The sequence below is a fragment of the Microtus ochrogaster genome, chromosome X, assembly GCF_000317375.1.
Source record: "Microtus ochrogaster isolate Prairie Vole_2 chromosome X, MicOch1.0, whole genome shotgun sequence".
Taxonomy (NCBI): domain Eukaryota; kingdom Metazoa; phylum Chordata; class Mammalia; order Rodentia; family Cricetidae; genus Microtus; species Microtus ochrogaster.
Window position 1 is genome coordinate 43,191,375 of NC_022026.1, and position 16,147 is coordinate 43,207,521.

Sequence of the window (16,147 nt, forward strand, 5' to 3'; positions counted from 1 at the left end):
TGAGCTCGCGTGTGCGTCACAGTGCTCCAACCCGTGGCGGGTACGTTTGTCCGGTGCTTTGGACCGGCAGACAGCGAGAGAGCGGAGTTGGCGTTAGCTGTGGTGCAGTGAAAACTGTCTTTGAGCGGCCGCTCTGGTCTCCGTCTTTCTCTGGTGCAGAATCTCTCCTGGGTCACGGCCCCGCCCACCCTTTCACCCTGCGGGAGGAAGTGCGCTTGCGTGCCGGGGTAATGGGCTGAGTGCTCAGCTCCCTTGTTTCCCCGGGTCCCCAGAGACAGGTTGGTCTCGGAGGTCAGGGGTTCCCTCTCCACCCGCGGCCTGCTCTGACCACGGAGCCTGGCCGTAGAGGGGCGAGCTCGGGAAGAAGCAGATAACGATGGCTCAGGTAGTTCCACCTGCCACTTCCCAGGGGTCTGTAAGAAAGCAAGTCCCTTGTTTATGTTCGTTAGAGCTCCGTTAAGCATCTAAGGGCTTTCCGGGAGGCCACTGGTCTGATTTCTGAAATCCAGGTCTCCTTTGCCGCTAGGTAACTCATCATTTTCTCTTCCAGTCCGCCATGTCCCTCAAGTGTGATGTGTTGAGTCAAGATGAACTGCGCAAAAAGCTGTACCAGACGTTTAAGGATCGGGGTATATTGGACACACTTAAGGTATCAGATGTAGGCATGGCTGTCCTTAGTTTCACCAGTGTAACCTCTGACAGTAGGTAGTTCCACATTTAAATTCAGCCAGGGCTTGGATTCCAAAATCACTAAAATATAGATTGTATCGGTGAGCTACATTTTGAAAATGTTGAGTTTCAGTCGTCTTAAAAACCATATAATAGGTTTATTGAACCAACATTAAGGTAGCACAGAGCATGTATATAGTGAAAACATTGTAATAAGTCTGAGGTGCTGTTACAAATCTTGTTTACAATCTAGATTTGACCCTGTTATGTATATGGAATGAAAGCAGAAGGGGGACAATGGTGGGGACAGGACAGGGTGGGGAGGGTGACGGGTGAGCACAACAGTGTACACAAAATGAAACCTGTTATTTCTTTGCTAACTAAAAAACAAGAAACTCCGTAGATGTACACTTTTCAGAATAGGTGGTTTTAGAGTCTCTTGATGACACTACATAGACAAATATGAAGAAGTTATTGCTTATTGTGTAACAGTTTTGAGAAATGGATTTTTTTTAATCTATACTGGAATGGTAGCAGGTGTGTTGTCGCATGCCTTTCTTTAATTCCAGCACTTGGGAAGCAGAGGCAAGCACATCTCTTGATTTGAGGGCGGCCTCGGCTAGCTAGCCAGTTTCAGGTCAGTCATGACTGCGTAGTCAGACCCTGTGTCAATAATAGTAAATAAAAATAGAATATATTAGAGTGAATATTTACTGTGAGTAGCAAATATGTACTAGTGCACCTTAAATTTGGGTAACAGCAAAGTGTGGAATGAGTTAGTTCAATGTGTTTCATTACAATATGCCTTTCAAAAATACATTTTACATTTAGAATTGGAAATAAAGGAAAGGCGAGCCTGATTTTTTTCCACTCTTATTGTTTTATTAACTTCATAAAATACGTAAGACTTGTCTAGAAAATACAAAGAAAGCAGAAGGGAGAGTCATCTTTGATAACTATAAACTGGTATAAGGTGTATGTATCATTTTAAAATTTACATTATATGATGAGCCTTTCTTTGTTTGCTCAAGTTGCTTGAAATCCTTGCTTTTAGCAGCAACAGATTCATCTTGGTTAGTCAAACATCACACAGGTAACTTTCTACTATTTGAATGCTTAGCTTCTACTAAAGTCTACACATGATCTATTTGTGCCTGTCATTTTCTGTCTAGCATAGAGAAATCCCATTTCTGAGAAAGAGACATAAGTAGGTATTGGCCAGTTTGCAGTGTTCTGCCTCTGCCTCTTGAGTGCTGGGATTACAGGCCAGTGCCATTATGCCCTGGGGTATGAACATTTTTACCAGTGTATGTATCTGGGTCTGAAATGGTTTTTACAGTTTATATTTCACAAGCAGTTTGGTAATATATTTCAGTGTTGCCCTGACACCTTTTAACAGTGTAACACTGAAAAAAAAATCTCATTGCTTCGATCATTTCTTTGACTATTAAGTTCATTGTACTTTTCTGCCCATTTATATCTGTTTTTCCTTGAGCATGGTTAGGGTGATAATATTTTAAGAGCTCTCTTAATAGAAGCTATTGATTCGTGTTCTATTTGGCTTTAAAAATATTGATGCCTAATTTTATATAGTCAAACTAAATTTTTTTATTCTCATGTCATTGAATATTTACTTTTGGGGATGTGTGCCCTTGTGTGTTCTGGCTCCTGTGTATGTAGTTGCATATGCATATGTGCATATTTCTGTCTTTATGAGCCATCCATTTTGTGTTTTGTGATCAAGGATCACTGATAAGGGTAGGCTGGTTGGCTATCAAGGTGAATAAAGACAGGTGTCCTCCTGTCTTCATCTCCCCGGGGCTGAGATTACAAACATTCAGCACCATGCCTAGCTTTTGATGTACATGCTAGGGATTGAAGTCTGCTTATTATGTTTGCACAGCAAGTATTTTAGCAACGAGCCCTCTCCCCAGCTCTCTCATTTGAAATGTTAGAAAGGCTTTATCTTTTGTCAACTCACTCCCCCATTAGTGATACTGGATTCAACCACCTGGGTTGATTACATTTTATTAATCTATAATATAGAAGAATCTTTTCATTTCTGGTTATGTCACATTGCAAATTACACTTGATAGTCCTTTACCTCACATCTCAGTTTTATTTGGTATTGACCAATGGGTATCTTTGTCTGTAGCCCTTTTGTGCTAGCCTTGTTCACTTCACAGCTATAGCATGGCTGGCTATTTAGTCTCTTATTAGCCCAACTGGATGACATTTTCTCAAACTTAGCTAATTTTTACTTTCTTTTTTTTAAAAAAAATATTTATTTATTTATTATGTATACAATATTCTGTCTGTGTCTATGCCTGCAGGCCAGAAGAAGACACCAGACCCCATTACAGATGGTTGTAAGCCACCATGTGGTTGCTGGGAATTGAACTCAGGACCTTTGGTAGAGTAGGCAATGCTCTTAACCTCTGAGCCATCTCTCCAGCCCCTAATTTTTACTTTCTAAATTCAATGACTGATATAGATTAAGCTACAACTTTTAAATTTTATAGAATTTTTAGTGGTTTAGTTTATATTGTTTTATTATTTGATATGAATTTGTATTTATAGTCAATTACAAAGTCATTTAGGTATAGAGTGTTTTTGTTTATTTTGTGGGTTTTGTCATAATTGGTGGTTTTTTTGAGACAGTGTCTCACTATCCTGCCTCAATCTTGTGGGGATCATCCTGCCCCAACCTTTCTAGTGTTAGGATTACAGGCATCTTCTACTGCATCCAGTTTAGGTATATATTAAATGAAACTTGTCAAATCATTTGTTTATATTTGGTCTAGTTAATCCATTTCTGAGCTGTGTGTGACACAAATCTTTTCTCTCATACTTTGAGTTTCCCTCCCATTTTGTGAAAACTGCCCTTTCATACTACTATATATTTTTAAGATTTATTTTATATATGTCTGCCTGAGTGCATGTATATGTGTGTGTGTGTTTGTATATGCAGGCAGACCAGAATAGGCTGTCTGATCCCTTGTGTTGGCAGAACACCCAGGTGGCTTGTTTATAAGTACTAGAATCTAAACTTCAATTCCCACGATTATAAAACAGATACTTTTAACTCCTTTTTTTTTTTTTGAGACAGGGTCTTTGTAGCCCAGATTGGTCTTGAACTATTTATAGAGCCAAGGATGACCTTGAATTTCCCAGTTTATTTGAATCATAGACTGCCACAATCCACAGTTGAGATGAAGTGGCAAAATTTTTCACATGGCTTAATTTCTTCATCATAAACAGCTGAAATTGCTTTTAGAGATGTCAAATTATGGTCTATGGATGGTGGGTGTAGGAACTGGGGAAAGAAAGTTTTTGTCCAAGCCCACTTAGGGATAAGATAAATTGTGAAAGAAGTGCTTCCTACTTTTTGCCCATGGATCTAGATTCATTTTGAAAGTGAAAGAAAGAATTCAATTAATGTGGCAGATCTGTGTGTGTTTCTATTCTGGTAAAATGTATCTCCTTTTGTCTTTCTTTTTTTTTTTTTTTGTTTCTCACTAGACACAACTCCGAAAACAGCTAATTCATGAATTGATGCATCCTGTATTGAGTGGAGAAGTGAAGCCTCCATCCATTTCAGTGGAAGGGAGTGCCCTCCTAATAGGCGCTTCTAACTCGCTGGTGGCAGATCACTTACAAAGATGTGGCTATGAATATTCACTTTCTGTGTTCTTTCCAGAAAGTGGTTTGGCAAAAGAAAAGGTAAATTCTGGTATTTTTGAATTTTCTCTTGACAGTTTCTTCCTCTAATAACCGTAAAGTGGTATCTAATTCCTCTGCTTGTCTTTTGACTGGCTAGCTTCATTTCTTGTTCATCTTTGATTTATGTCATCCGTGCACAAATGATTATCAAATGTGACTGTTATTAATGCTTTAGTATTTCAGTCTTTTGTAAAATAGTGGTGTGTGGAATCACAAAATGTTTTGGAGCTGAAAGTGATGTTACAGTCCATGTGGTTTAAGTTAGACTGGTAACTGCTGTTTCTGTAATGTTCGCTGTGAAACTGGCACTGCTAGGTCCACTGCAGGGAGCACATGTGTTACAAATGATGACGCAGAATGTAGACAGGTGAAGTGATTTGCCCAAGGTGAGTTGCTTCTAAATAGCATTGCAGGACAGAACATTTTGTTTTCTAACATGTTCTTCATTTAGATGGCTGCAGGTGTTTCTCTGCTTTGCATAAGAGAAGTGCAAAATACATAATTTAAGAAAATCTATAATAATAGCACATTCCTTATGTCTTATTACTCTAATGATTTTAACTAGTTCTTGTCACTGTTGAACATTATAGTCATATTTTATTAATTATTTTAAAGTCAGATTTAACATTCTCAATACTTGTACATTACCTAAAATAGAATTTTGTTTTTAGAATAGTTTTAGGCTTGTAGCAGAATTGAGTGGAAAATAGTTTTCATATACTTTATCTTTCCCACATGCACAGAGTCCTACACAATGATCATTTTTCATCTTGGGATACATTGGCTGTAGTCAATGATTCCAAATTGGCACCAAATTGTCAATCAAGTCTATGTTTTACATTAGGATTCATTCCTGATGTTTCTCTGTGTGTCTTTGTTTTTGTTTGTTCTGCAATTGTCTCAAAGTTTTAAGAAATAAGAACAATGTTAGTATTCTGATGAACAAATATGGTATACTTTATTAACTATATTCAACTTGTCAGCATAAATAATTTATTGTTTAATCTAGACATGGTGGCATACATCTGTATTCTCAGCACTAGACAGACAGGAGAATCCCAAGTTTTAGGCCAGCTTGGTGAGTCTCAGGCCAACCAGGTATACATGGTAAGACCCTGTCTTAAAACAAGTCTTACAACAAGAATTCATTTTTAGCTCATCTTCTTTCTTATGACACATTTTACAATTTTGATTACTATGTGATAGCTATATAATTATAGTAATATGTTGGAAGCATGACATGAAGGTACATGAGCCCACTGATCTCCAGAGAAACCAGGAATGTTAAGTCTACATGATTGTCTTTCTAATGGGAAAAATGAAAAACACATTCTTCCATCCAGAAAGCTGAGAATTGCAAGTGATTGATGGCCTGGTGATCTACATTATTTTTTGGGCCATGCCATATCAAGCTCCTACAACCAGGACTGTAGAGACCAGGCCAGACCCTTAGGTCCTTAAGGCTAGTACAGGTAGTATATTTTTAGAACCTATCTTCTTGGAAGAAACGACATGTGCCCTGAGTTGAGTTTCAATGTAATTATGTTTCCTTTTGAATCAGAGATTGCATCACACCGGGAAACTTTTTCCAAATTATCCTGGGCTTAAGTACATTGGAAATAAACTACCTGTTATTAGACTTCTCTAAGTGTGATCCAGGTCAGCGAAGTCAATCTGTACCGGGTTTTCATTCCGATCGCGTTGTGCAGTATGACACCTGCAGGGACCCTCTCAGTAATAATTAAACCAGTTCATATCATTAATTGTTTCTAATAATGTAAATGCCAACCAGAGCTTCTTTAAAGGGAAACCATGTGAAAATACATTTTCTCAGTGTCCTAAGGATAGAGCTAGTGCACAATACATACTATAGTAGAAATATGTATATCAAGAATAGCTGTGTGATTAAAACTATTTCAGGTACACAGTAGTCATTCATAGTTTAGAATAATAAAACCTGAAGTTTATTCACATTTTTATATAGCTGTAAGGACCCTGAAATTCATTCATAAATCCCCTGGTTCACCAAATAGCTGAGTGTTATCTGTAAGGCATTCATGATTTCTATCATTTCTGTTAGTGTTTGGAGGTTAATTACTTGGTTAAAAATATTTTATCTGGATTGGCATCATGGCTCAGCAGAAAAAGGTACTTGCTATTAAGGTTTGATGGCCTGAATTGGAGTCCTAGGTCCCATATGGTAAAAGGATTGGACTAATTCCTGCAAATTGTCCTCTGGTCTCCACATATACACCATAGCATGTTCATTCCTCCCAATACACACAAAAATAAATAGATGTAATTTAAAAAGCAACAAATTATTTGATCCTTCTGACCTCAGTATATTTATTGTAACTTGTTGGCAACATAAAAGCTTTGTTTTTGCATTACTAGGTTAATTATATATAATATTTTAAATCGAAATGAGTCTTAATTTTATATTCAGTAATATATCATTTAAACTTATTGGTAGACAAATTTGGATACTTAAGCTTTTTTTCTCTCTTTAAGGTATTTACTATGCAGGATCTATTACAGCTCATTCGAATCAACCCCTCATCCAATCTGTACAAATCATTGGTAAGAGTGTTTTATGAGCTACTTTGATTTGCTACTTATAAGTGAGTAATTTAATAAAGGTAAAATATTTTCTTTTAACAGATTTCAGGATTTGATAAAGAAAACCAAAAAGGTAGGAGACTTCATTTTTGTGGAGAATAGCAAGGTTTTTATATATGTTTTTTCATACAAAAATATAAAACTTGTGGTTTAATGAGAAGAATAGGAAAGTTAAGTAGAATCAGAACATTTGATTTTCCTTGCTGACCATGGCTTGCTTTTAAATAAGCAACTGTTCATATGTTATTTTGATAAAGATACCTTATTTCCCCACATTCTATGTTTTTAATAAGTCTTTGATAATCAAGTAAGGACACTGCAGACAGTATTCAAGAGCCCAACTAACAAATAAAAAATACTCTTTACAGAACACTTAATGTTTAGAACATTTGCTTAATAGCTCCCCGCCCCATAAAAAAAGTTAGTAACATTAGCTATTTTTGTATATTAGATATCCCCCTCAAATGTAATTTATGAAGTGTTAAATATATCAGTTTCTTTAAAATATTAATGCTTTTTTATAAGTTAAGTTTTCATACATTCTTTTTTTTGATTTAATAAAGTTTTATTTTTCCAAAAGTACAGCTGATTGAACCTGTTCATGCATCTTCACCAGCAGCTGGGGCATCTCCACCCTTTGTGTTTCTGGTGTAAATTACTTGGGCTCTGTGCTTTGAAACCAGCTTGATAAGCCCTTTACTAAGGAGCTCCTGAAGAGCTGCCCTGGCCAACGAACCGCGAATCTTCAGTCTCTCAGAGACCACGGCTGGAGTAATAAGTTTATAGTTGGGCACTTCCTTACAGAGTTTGTCGTATGTAGCCTTGTCAAACAGGACTAGATTGTTGAGCTTGTCCCGAACTTTGCCTTTGGACCACTTCTTCTTTTTGGCCTTGCCACCAGACTTATTTACTGGGTCTTTGTCTTTTTTGGCCGACTTTCTGGTATCTTTCTTCTTCTTGTCATCCTTGGGCGGCATGATGAAGTTCGGAGAGTGGCGACGACCACTGCAGCCTCCCTGAGATGTCGGGGAAAAAAGGCCATACATTCTTGATGAATTACCTCAACCCTGGCTTTGATAATTACTAAGGTTGCCAGACCATACTTTAGACTTGGTATTAGGCTTTGTGTCTTGAACATAAACTGGCAGCTTAGCTGCTACTGATAGTTAATCTTTCATACATTTTTGATGAATTACCTCAACCCTGGCTTTGATATTACTAAGGTTGCCAGACCATACTTTAGACTTGGTATTAGGATTTGTGTCTTGAACATAAACTGGCACCTTAGCTGCTACTGATAGTTAATCTTTCATACATTTTTGATGAATTACCTCAACCCTGGCTTTGATATTACTAAGGTTGCCAGACCATACTTTAGACTTGGTATTAGGATTTGTGTCTTGAACATAAACTGGCAACTTAGCTGCTACTGATAGTTAATCTCTTGGTCTTTTTTTAAGTAGCCTGTGACATGTCACAGTGGTCCTTTTGTGTTTAGATTTTTGATTTGTCATCTCTGCTAGAAAGTTCATAAGCTTGGAACTTAATGAGCAAACATTTGCATGTCTACTTTCAGCTAGCCATTACTTTTTGACTTATTGCCAGAGCTCTTGGAAGTGATGTTTGCAGTAAGTTAATTGGCTTACAAGATGTTCTAGGCTTCCTACAACATAGATCATCCCAGTTGAATTTTATTATGGCAACTGACCCCACATTCCAGAGTCAAACAGCTCGCAAAGGGTAAAGCTAGATCAGTTTGTACAACAAAATAAAGTGTATTTAGACATACAAGTGAATTATTATACAAAATAAAAATGACTCTTTTTTATCCCATACTGCTAAGTATATGAATAGATAGACCCTACATTCTGAACTTCAAGGCCATGTGCTATTTAATGTAACTCTGGTTTTGATGGAGATGCCTATTTCTACTGTCTCATGTGGTGGTCACTAAGTTCATGTGGTACCTGAAATGGGGCTACTGTGACTGAACAGTGAACTGGGCTTTAGTTGAATTTAAATTCAGCTGCCCACATGGCTGCCATATTAGAAAGCACTGTCCTAAACTATGCCACTAATAGTTGTTGCCAAAATATTGAGAAGGAAATTTAGAACTTGAAGCAATATTTAGAAATAATCGACTTTACTATAGATATTTGTAATAGCCTTAAAAGATTGTTGCCCATGAGTCCATAATGTACTTAAATGCTTCTGGTTCAAAAAACTTCTGACTAGTAGCTATTTAATGTGGTAACATTTCTGGAAGTCAGAGAAACTGAGTAGCATTTGTGTTAAGCATCCAAGTACCAAAATTTGGATAGAGCTCTTTGCTAACCATTTTGTTAATTTTGGCAAAAATCAGTACAAGGAGAGCTACAACTCAAATTTAGGATATTAGGTGATCTCTGGATAGATGTAGACTGTGGCCAAACAGTGTTACTGTAATGTTCTCACTTAGGCTTATGGAGGGCTGAGCATCCTAATTGTAAATTAGTGGAGCCTAGCAGCTGAAGGACTGTAATGTAGGTGATAGTTACTTATATGGAAGGACTTAATAATAATTGTGAAATTGCAGTTAAGTCTATAGGTAGTAGATAGTAAGAGCCAACTTTCTCACTGTTAGAATGGGAAATTTGGGCCAGCTAGATGGGTCAGCACATAAAGGAGCCTGTTGCCAAGCCTGACTATATGAGTTCCATCCCCAGGATCCACATGGTGGAAAGAAGGAACTGACTCTATGACTGAGAATTTAGATAATTTGTGTATAATTTTTAGATAGGGGAGTGATGTGTTTATAAGGGGGAGTTGTGAGGTTTCCATATGATTCTGCTTATGGAAAAGAAGTTACAGTTGTGGGAATAGATTTTTAACATCTTTAGTAGAGAGGGATAAAAGATTGTAACTTGGGTGATAGAGCAGAAGTCCTTTCAACTGTTTAGACCATTTTTTTGTTTGTTTTTTTGAGACAGTTTCTTTGTGTAGCCTTGGCTATCCTAGAACTAACTCTGTAGACCAGGCTGGCCTTGAACTCATGGAGATCTGCCTAGCTTTGCCTCCCAAGTGCTAGAACTAAAGAAAGGCATGTGCCACCATTGCCTAGCTGTTTAGATCATTTTTATGAGACCGACGCTGTGCCTACTGCGCTAAGGCAGCACCTTGTTTAGGCCAGTTTTTAAAAACATATTTAATTCCCTATTGATGGAGACTCAGTCATTTGTTTTTTTGCTATGAGAAGCAATAAGTGTGCATCATGCACATTTTGTGACTTTATCAAAAGTTAGTACAGCAGTGTAAACTCAAAATAACTAGGTTAAAATAATGAACATTTGAAATATATAGGGACACTGACAAATTGCTTTCCCCATGTCAACACTTGACACCAGTGATTTAATCTTCACAGTGTTATGTAGAAAATGTCTTTTATGTTATTAATTTATATTTATTTATGAGTTTCTGTGCATTTGTTTAATATTTAAAAGGTGATTATGTTTATTTTCCATGTAAATTTTCTTTCTGTGAATTTTGTCCAGGCCTTTTCCTATTTTTTGTTTTGATGATTGCTAAGAGTTCTTTGGCATTATGATAAGCCTCTCAGTATTGCAGAATCTTTTCCAGTATATCATTTGTCTTTTCACTTTATTTTATGACATATATAAATTTATAATTTTTGTGGTTATAGCAATTTCTATATTTATTTTAAGGTTTATATCATGCTTGGAAGGACCTTTCCTTGATAATCAAATGATGTTATAAACCAAGACTTATAAACAGCAATAAAGCAATGGTTGAATGATATTCTGAAACAAAACTATGTGTTATGCTTTTATAGGTTTTCTTATGAGTTTCTTAAAGGAATTGGCAGAATATCATCAAACTAAAGAGAGCTGTGACGTGGAAACGCAAACAAGTGACACATTTCCTAGCAAAGTATCCCTAGGTAATTATAGCCTTCTTACTTCAATTTTACTGGGTATCTTGTTATTATTTTGTTTTTGCCTGATTATTTTTTCAAACAGGGTCTCAACTTATAGCCCTGGCTAGACTTGAACTCACTGTGTAGACAGAGCTGGCCTCAAACTTTTGATTATACTGCCTCTGCCTCCTCGGAATACTGATATTTTCAGATGTTTACCACCTCCCTTGACCTGTTTTATTTTTGGGAGAAGAAAATTGCTGTATTTATCATACTATGTGATTTTTTTCCCTGATCTGGAAAAATGCTACCTGTATGTAGGTGACAAGGAGATTCATTTTTGTCTGAAATTATGTTGCTGGATGTACCAGGAATTGCTTTCCACTCTCATAATCTATCCTGAATGGCAGGGCTACACTGATCATTCATATAGGGATCCCAAGACCAGGTTCTTCCTTACATGTGGAATTTAATCTGTCTTAACTAGGAAACTCATCTTCTCTGACCTTATTTTATAGCCATTAAATTAGTATGTGTCTTGGCCAGTGTTCTAGTGTTGTGAAGAATTTCTTTTTTTTGGAGTTGGCTTACAGGTTTAGTCTATTATCATCATGGCAGGGAACATGGTGGCACATAGGCAGACATGGTGTTGGAGAAGTAGCTGAGAGTTCTATATCCAGATCCACAAGCAGCAGGAAGAGATATTTTATGTACATTTTTGTAGTAATTCCTGGATATCTAGTGTTTTATATTCACTAGAACACAGCTCAGATTGGGCTCATTTCAAATACTCAGTGACTACATGTGGCTGGAAAGTCCTGTATCAGACTGTGTGGTTATGGCTCATTGGAAAATAAGTGAAGTGGCTGGAAAACATGCTCACAATTATGCCTGCTGCAAACGCTTGATGTTTTAATCTACTCCTGCTATCTCTTTCTTCCCATATGTGCTGTTGTGCATGGGATTGTACTCTACATTCAGGTTTATCCTCTGATTCATGGTTGATTTGGCTATCTGGTTGGTTTAAGGACCAAGAGCCTCCTGGAAAGAGATCTGGCATGAGGCCTTGAGTTGGGCCTGGTTGTATAGTAGTTGCTTGACCCTCTGGAAGTTACTCAAACTCTTTGTTCCTTACCTGTAAAATGCAAGAGTTAAAGTACATAGTTTTTATACTTTTAAAATCCTTGTTTTGATCATGTGTCAACTTTAATCCAAGTCCAAAGGTCTCTGCACTTAGAAACTGAGAAGAGGTTGATTTATTACTTGTCATTTTATTATTGACATTTCAAACATTCAGAACAGTTGAAACAATGTTAGAGAGACTATTTGCTTGCATAGATGCTGCTGTGACATTTGTAATTATACTTGTTTATCACTTATCTGTCCACTTATCCATCTTGGTTCTTGAATATATTTCAAAGTAGGTAGCAGGCATCTCTACACTTCCCTTTTAGTATAGTCTGCTTTGGGCCTCTTGCATACTTGACTGAGTTGATTTTATATTTCCTAATTGGCTGTGCTATTTTTTTAATAGCTGAGAAGTTTCAGCTTATCGATGAACAATTTGCAGATGCTTTTCCTCACCGTCCCAAGCTAGAATCTTTAGAGACAAAGTTAAATGAATATAAGAGAGAAATACAACACCAGCTTCAGGTAGAAATGTGTCAAAAGGTAAGCTGTACTTCTTGCTGCTATTAATGAGAGCTACTTTAACTTATCTTCTATGGTCTTAATCTTAGGCATGTGGGGAAATATCTGAAAGTTTTTATTAAAGAGTAGAGTACTATACTGTTAATGTACATTTCTCTCCATTGATGTCATTTGTTCACATGTTTGCCCAAATCCTATAGGACAGTAAATGAGATAAAACTAAAAATGGATTAAAGATGTATTTGGACAGAACATTATTAGTAACCTAATGAAGAGTGAATTTGTACTATTTTTTAGTAACTTTTTTCCGTTTATATGCTCCATTCATAGTTGAAGTATTTTAGAGAAGCTGAAATAACAAAAGTTAAGATGGAAGAGAAAAGAAAGTTTGAAAAAGAAATGGCTGAGTTCCGGAATGAATTTGAAAGAATTTGTCAAGCTAAAAATGAAGCCCTCATTTCTCAGGAAAAAAACACCCTGGAAAGAATTAAAAAGCACCGAGAGGTAATATCTGGAAATAATTTACTGGGTGGCTATGTCTTGCTGTTAGTGGCTTCGTTTATGATCCAGAAAGGACAGCTGATAGAACAAGGCTCTAGAGAAGCAGGTGGAACTGTGGTAGTCGAGAGTGCAGAGAGACAGTTGAGTTCAGACAAGCCCACATAGTCTTTGCTCTGCAGGGCAGAAAGGAAAGAACTGGAGTGAATGTCCATTCTGGGATTAGGAGACACTCGGCAAACAGCATCTATCTTGTTAGGCAAATTAGAGAGAGAGGGCTTCAGGGAGAGGCTTGGAAGTAAATAGTTACTATTGGACAAGGGGGAGCAGCTCTTTAAAGCAGAGAGGATATTACCATTACAACACCCAACTGAGGCATCAACTTGAAAGTGGAAGAGCAAGCCATGTTCTTGGACAAGAGGTTTCTGTTCTGACTCTGGGGAGGATTGATCATTTCTGAGTACCTGTTCCTCCCTTTCCTTGAGGGTGGGAAGGTAGCAGCAGTTGAGGAATGCTGTTTTGACAAGCTTCATTTGATTTGAGAAAGACAGCGTCAAGAATTAAAGACCTTGGGGCTCTGCTAGGGGATGAAGAGGGAAAAGACAGAACCAGGAAAGAAAGGGAGGGGCCCCCATTCTAGGGAAAATGAGGATATATGGCAGTCTCAGAGTGATCTAGGAGTAGGGTCTGAGAGGCTGTTCAGAGTAGCCCAGTCACATTGCAGACAGAGATTTCCTTCAGGAAAACCTGTTTGCTAAGAGTGTGTCTTCAGCCAAACGGGACTTGGAGTACTCTTTTCAGTGTGCATCTAGAACAGTTGTCAGAAAATGTTCAAAATAGAAATGCTTCCCCCTAGAGTTCATCATTGCTCGGAATTTTCAATATGACCTGTTATCTGGTACTAAATAGGACCCCTCTACTATGTGTCTAGCATATCTGAGAAATGGACTAATTTCATCTACAAGAATAAGCATAGATGTTTAAGATACTGGGTTATGTTTAGATTAACCTATGTTGTCTTCAACATAGGTGACTGACTAGATCCCTATTTAGTTAATATTACATGAAAGTGTTGAAGATACCATGCCTTTGGATGCTTTGTCCACATCTCTCCCTGTTAAGGCTGTACTATTCTTCATGTCACCTCAGTGACTTCTTCCCCAGCTCACTGAGTAACTCATACAGGTGTTTTTCCTGCATGTGGTCTTTATATAGTTCATGTGTGAGATCATTACATCCTCATGTGATTGTTTTTCCTTCAACCAAATTATGAGATCCTTAAAGACGAGGAACTTTTCTGCTCCTGGTGTTGTTTTGTTCAGTGGTGGGATGGCCCAGCCCATTCACTTGGTAGTTCACTGGATGGTCACTGGATGACCCATAAACTGAAACATTTAGGCACCATCCTCAATCACCATGGAGATTCTATTTTGGAATCATTGCTGACTGCACATGTTTAATGTTTTTCGTGCTGATTCAGAACATCAAATTTTTGAGTAAGGGAATATGAGGGTTGTTAAAGAACTAGACTAGGGATGTTAGGAATATAGCACAGTGTAGTTTATCATTCATTGAGGGACTAATTTTGTTTACAAAAAAGTACATTTTTATGCAAACTATAATATAGACTTAAAAAGCAAATCTTGATGAAATCTCTTCAAGGAGAAATTGTTACCCTAAATATCTGTAACTTTCAGTGTGTTCTAGAATTTAGGAAGTAACGTCTGAGTTCTAGTATTTTTATTTTATTTTGCTTGCTTGTTAATAATAAATGCTTTCCTATGCAGATTGAAACAAAAGAAATTTATACTCAAAGACAACTTCTACTAAATGACATAGATTTGCTTAGAGGTAGAGAGGCAGAGCTGAAGGAAAGAATTGAAGCTTTTGAATTGTAAGTAATACATGTTCTTTTTGGATGTGCAAAAGTTGTACTAAGTATTATGTTTAAATTTTCTAGCCTTTTCCAAAAGATTTTGTGTGTAATGTCTGCAAGGGTATATGCAAGTGTACTCACCCATATGTGCCTATGTAGGTCAGAGGTCAATGTCAAACATCTTTATCACTTACCACCTTATTTTTTACAGGGTCTTTCATTGATTGGCTTGAAGCTCTTTGATTGTCTAGACTTACTGAACAACAAGCTCTGTGCATCCATGCCTTTCTTTCATCACCCCTACCATTTCTGGCTTTTATATGGATATTGGGGATCTGAACTCAGGTCGTATGCTTGTACAGCAAGCACTTTCTTTACTGAGCCATCTCCCCAGCCAAATAGAAACCTAGTGTGGTAGTGTATGTCTGTAATCCCAGCACTTATGAAGGGTGAGTCAGGGTTATTTCCAGGGGTTTAAGACCAGCTTAAGCTCCATGGTCAGTTCTAGGTCAGCCTGGATACTTGAATCAGATGTTCAGGCCTGCTACATTTACATGCTCTGTACTCAAAGAAAGGAAATACAATAGTCTGACTTGTCATGGGTAGAGCTATTTCTCATTGTGTTGATACCCCACCTAATAACAAAACAAAACAAAGCAAAATTGCCAGGGAAAGTCCTGGCTGTGAAGGTGATAATCAACTGCTTTAGAAGGTACAGCTTGTAGGGAGGCGAGCTTGGAGTTCTTTGTAAACTATTAGATAACAAGTTGGGCACCTTGAGGCTAGACAACTTGGAGGTATTCCTAATGCTTCAGCATATACTTTGCTTTGCAGCTGCCTTCAGTTATCATACCTGATAGTTTCTTATATGTAGCTGAACTTCAGGCATCCTGGCCTGCTCCATTTACCCACTTTGTACTCCAATAAGGAAATGTGGTTTAACTTGGCTTGTCATGGAACCATTTCTTGTGATGGGGGCAGGGGTGCTACTTAACATGTTCTAAGTGTTCAGGATGCTTCATCCTTCAGTTTTACCTGGGACTGCTAGCAAGCCCACCACCTGTAGTGTGTGCATATAACCTTTTTTCCCCATTAGAATCAACTGTTAGAGAGACCAGTTTTATCCCATGCTTTTTCCGTCACAGTCCAGCTGGCCTTGGTGAGCTCCCAATAGATCAGCTCCACTGTCTCAGTGGGTG

The 16,147-nt window shown here is 37.6% G+C and overlaps 1 protein-coding gene and 1 pseudogene across 3 annotated transcripts in view; one reads left to right on the forward strand and one right to left on the reverse strand.

The window, feature by feature from the left end:
- Position 1: 1 nt before the first annotated feature.
- The window catches only part of Ofd1 (OFD1, centriole and centriolar satellite protein), a 38,054-nt gene continuing 21,908 nt past the window's right edge, over positions 2–16,147 (forward strand). Inside the window, exons 1-9 of one of the 3 annotated variants that reach the window (XM_026784811.1) lie at positions 2–278; positions 551–649; positions 4,192–4,392; positions 6,904–6,972; positions 7,054–7,084; positions 10,841–10,948; positions 12,459–12,595; positions 12,905–13,078; positions 14,860–14,966. In XM_026784811.1, coding sequence (XP_026640612.1) covers positions 557–649; positions 4,192–4,392; positions 6,904–6,972; positions 7,054–7,084; positions 10,841–10,948; positions 12,459–12,595; positions 12,905–13,078; positions 14,860–14,966 — 920 coding nt within the window. In that variant the 5' untranslated portion in view covers positions 2–278; positions 551–556. Of the gene's footprint in view, positions 386–550; positions 650–4,191; positions 4,393–6,903; positions 6,973–7,053; positions 7,085–10,840; positions 10,949–12,458; positions 12,596–12,904; positions 13,079–14,859; positions 14,967–16,147 lie in introns of all 3 variants that reach the window. The other 2 variants (XM_026784810.1, XM_005358734.3) reach the window with 2 other exon arrangements.
- LOC101985728 lies at positions 7,564–8,046 on the reverse strand (annotated as a pseudogene).